This window comes from Lipotes vexillifer, unplaced genomic scaffold, assembly GCF_000442215.2.
Source record: "Lipotes vexillifer unplaced genomic scaffold, Lipotes_vexillifer_v1.1 scaffold445, whole genome shotgun sequence".
Lineage (NCBI taxonomy): Eukaryota > Metazoa > Chordata > Mammalia > Artiodactyla > Lipotidae > Lipotes > Lipotes vexillifer.
In genome coordinates this window covers 1,038,657-1,041,859 of record NW_006774995.1, presented here as the reverse complement: position 1 = coordinate 1,041,859, position 3,203 = coordinate 1,038,657, and the positions used below count along the sequence as shown (strand labels likewise).

The 3,203-nt window shown below is 35.1% G+C and overlaps 1 protein-coding gene across 1 annotated transcript in view; it reads right to left on the bottom strand.

Moving 5' to 3' along the window:
• TRMT13 (tRNA methyltransferase 13) overlaps positions 1-3,203 on the bottom strand; it is a 23,868-nt gene that overhangs the window by 5,424 nt on the left and 15,241 nt on the right. The window contains exon 8 of the mRNA XM_007449608.1: positions 2,595-2,667. Within this exon, the coding sequence (XP_007449670.1) occupies positions 2,595-2,667 (73 nt within the window). The remainder of the gene's footprint in view (positions 1-2,594; positions 2,668-3,203) is intronic.

Below are 3,203 nucleotides of genomic sequence, written 5' to 3'. Positions count from 1 at the left end.
AAGGGGCCACGGAAGAGAAAAAAAAAAAAAAAAAAAAAAAAAAAAAAGCACAGATGTTTGAGCAGAGCCTCTAAGTTGAAAGAGACAGACCAAAACAAATGGAAAAGAGCAACTTAGTGAAAACAGAATATGAAGGGAGGATACTTCTAAAAAAAATCATTAATATCCTCACAAAGATAGTATAATTATGAAAAAAGAACAGGTTACAAAGATAAATTCAGAGAAAAAAAATCTTAGAAATTAAAACTATGACAGAAGAAATTAAGTTGAAGAAATCTGAAAAAGTATACTAAAAAGGCAAAAGGTATAGAACAGAGAAGTAAAGTCAAGAAAAGTAGAGAACCATTCCAGGAGGTCTAATAACTAAATCATAAAAGTTCTTCCATTAAGGGAGAAAAGAAAAAATGGAGCAGAGAAAATTATGAAAGAGAGAATGCAAGGAAATTTCCCAGAAAGCTGAGAATACTGGAATCTCTCAATCAGGATTTCTCATCCTTGCCATTATTAACTTTTGGCCCCAATAATTCTTTGTTGTCGGGAGCTATACTGTACCTTACGGGATATTTAGCAGGTCTCTGGTTTAGCAGGCTCCCTGGCCTGTATCCATAAGATGCTGGCAGCATGTGCATTCTTAGGACAACGAAAAATGTTTCAGACATTGTCAATGTTCCCTGAGGGCCAAAACTGCTTCTAGTTGAGAATCACTGCTATACACAAAAGAGTCCATCAAGTGCCCAGTACAACAGATAAAAATATAACTACATCAAGACACATCACTGTGAGAATTTACAACACTGAGGACAAAGAAAAGAGCCTATAAATCTCTGGAAAGAAAAAAGCAGATGACACACAAGGGATCAGGACTCAGAATGGCACTGAACTTCTGAACAACAATACTAGTGGAGTAATAGTTTCAAAATTCTTAGAAATAGAAATACCCAGACAAATCAAGTGTAAGGGTAAAGTAAAAGATATTTTCAGACAATGCAAGGTCTCAAATTTATCTCTAATCCAATTGTTTCTCCGGAAGCTATAGGAGGAGGTGCTTTCCCCAAAGACAGTAAATCAATAGAGGAAGATATGCGATAAGATGTGGAAAAATAAATCCCAACTTAGGAGAGTGAAGGGAATCCCCAGGATGAAAATGAACAGAATTTTAAGGTTGACAATTGTGCTCCAGGAACAGAGGGCACCCAGTCTACATTGGAATGTATCTGAAGGATCCAGGAGAGAATTTTTCAGGAAGATAGAAACTAACAGAATACGTGGTAAATGTATTAAAACAAATACAAATTTTAAAGTTATACCTTTTTGTTTAAATTGAAGTATAGTTGATTTACAATGTTGTGTTAATTTCTGCTGTACAGCAAAGTGATTCAGTTATACATATGTATATTCTTTTTCATATTCTTTTCCATTATGGTTTATCAGGAAATACTGAATATTCCCTGTGCTATATACAATAGGGCCTTAAAACAAACACATTTTTAAAAGACCAAGTAAACAAAATTTTAAATTAACTATTAACTCAATAAACAAATTTTATTTACTACATGGGCCAGCTGTGGTTTGCCTCACAGGGCTGAATTAAAATTAGCAGAAGAGGTTGCTGGCACATGTTTGTATTATTTTCATTTTATTTATTTTTTAAAATTTATTTATTTATTTTTGGCTGCATTGGGTCTTCGTTGCTGCATGCGGGCTTTCTCTAGTTGTGGCGAGCAGGGGCTACTCTTTGTTGCGGTGTGTGGGCTTCTCATTGTGGCGGTGGCTTATCTTGTTGCAGAGCACAGGCTCTAGGCACACGGGCTTCAGTACTTGTGGCTCGCGGGCTCTAGAGCACAGGCTCAGTAGTTGTGGCACATGGGCTTTGTTGCTCCGCGGCATGTGGGATCTTCCCGTACCAGGGCTCGAACCTATGTCCTCTGCATTGGCAGGTGGATTGTTAACCACTGTGCCACCAGGGAAGCCCATATTTTCATTTTAAATAATATGAAAAACTATTAAAAGGTACAGAAAGGGCATTAAAGAGTATGACTGATGGGTATGGGTATGGGTGTGTGTGCGTGTGCGTGTGCGTGTGCGTGTGTGTGTGTGTGTGTATGAAATATGAGGTCCGTAGAGATGGGTTATTTTCTTTGGTACAATTTAAAATTGTAGGAAGTATTTTTTACATATTAGCCAGGCAGAAAGTATCTTTTACATATTAGCTAGGCAGAGAACTATCTCATTTCTGTAATAGTTTAGCTAAAGTCATGTTAACTATAGGCAGAAGGCTAGTATATGGTATGAACAGACTCAGTAATTAATTTAAACAGGATAAAGAAGCAACATAAGGACATATTCTCAAAACTTTTAAGCTATTCCTAGTATGATACTTCATTTCTAGTTGATACTGAAAAACAATTTCTTAAAGTTTCAACCCTAATTCCATTTATATTTACCTAAATGTTAGATATAACATTCTATATTAACAAAGGATTAATCTCTGTTTTCCCTGAAGCAGTGTTCTGTGGGATTGGATTTCTAAGCAACCCTCAGAGTTTGAAATTTCTATGATTTATGGAAGAGCAACTGCAAGTTATGCAACTTACTCAAACACAGGTGCTGAATATCAATTTGAAGTCTCTCAAACACTGAATTTTTCTTTCTGTGTTTGCCATCTACCTGTGCAAATAGAACATTATTATAACAATGCCTTTTACGTAAAAAAAGAACAAAAGCTTCATGAAAAAAGATTTCTATTTGTTTTCAAAATTCAGAGCAAATAATTTTCCATCTTAGTTTTTAGTGTTTAAAAAGTAGAATTGTTAATTAAAAAATTTAAGATTGTATATTCTGTGATGAAAACTCCAAAATAACAATATTGTACATCTTTATAAGACTTGAACATTTTATAAATTATTATGTACACATTATTTCCTTTAACTCTAAAAATTCCCAATTCACTGATGAAGGAATTAAGGTTCATAGATAATAAAAAGCTCTACTTCAACAGCAAGTTCATTCAAAACTGAACTCATTATTTCTCCTTCCAAACTATTTTTCCCTTTCCTTCTTCTGTATTTCCTATCTGAGGGAAGAACACCACTTAGTCACTTAAGGCACAAAAGGTCACCAGAAGAACTCCTCTTTCACACTTAATGGATAACAAGTCACCAGGTCTCGGGGCTTCCAACATCATAACATTTCTCACACTCTTT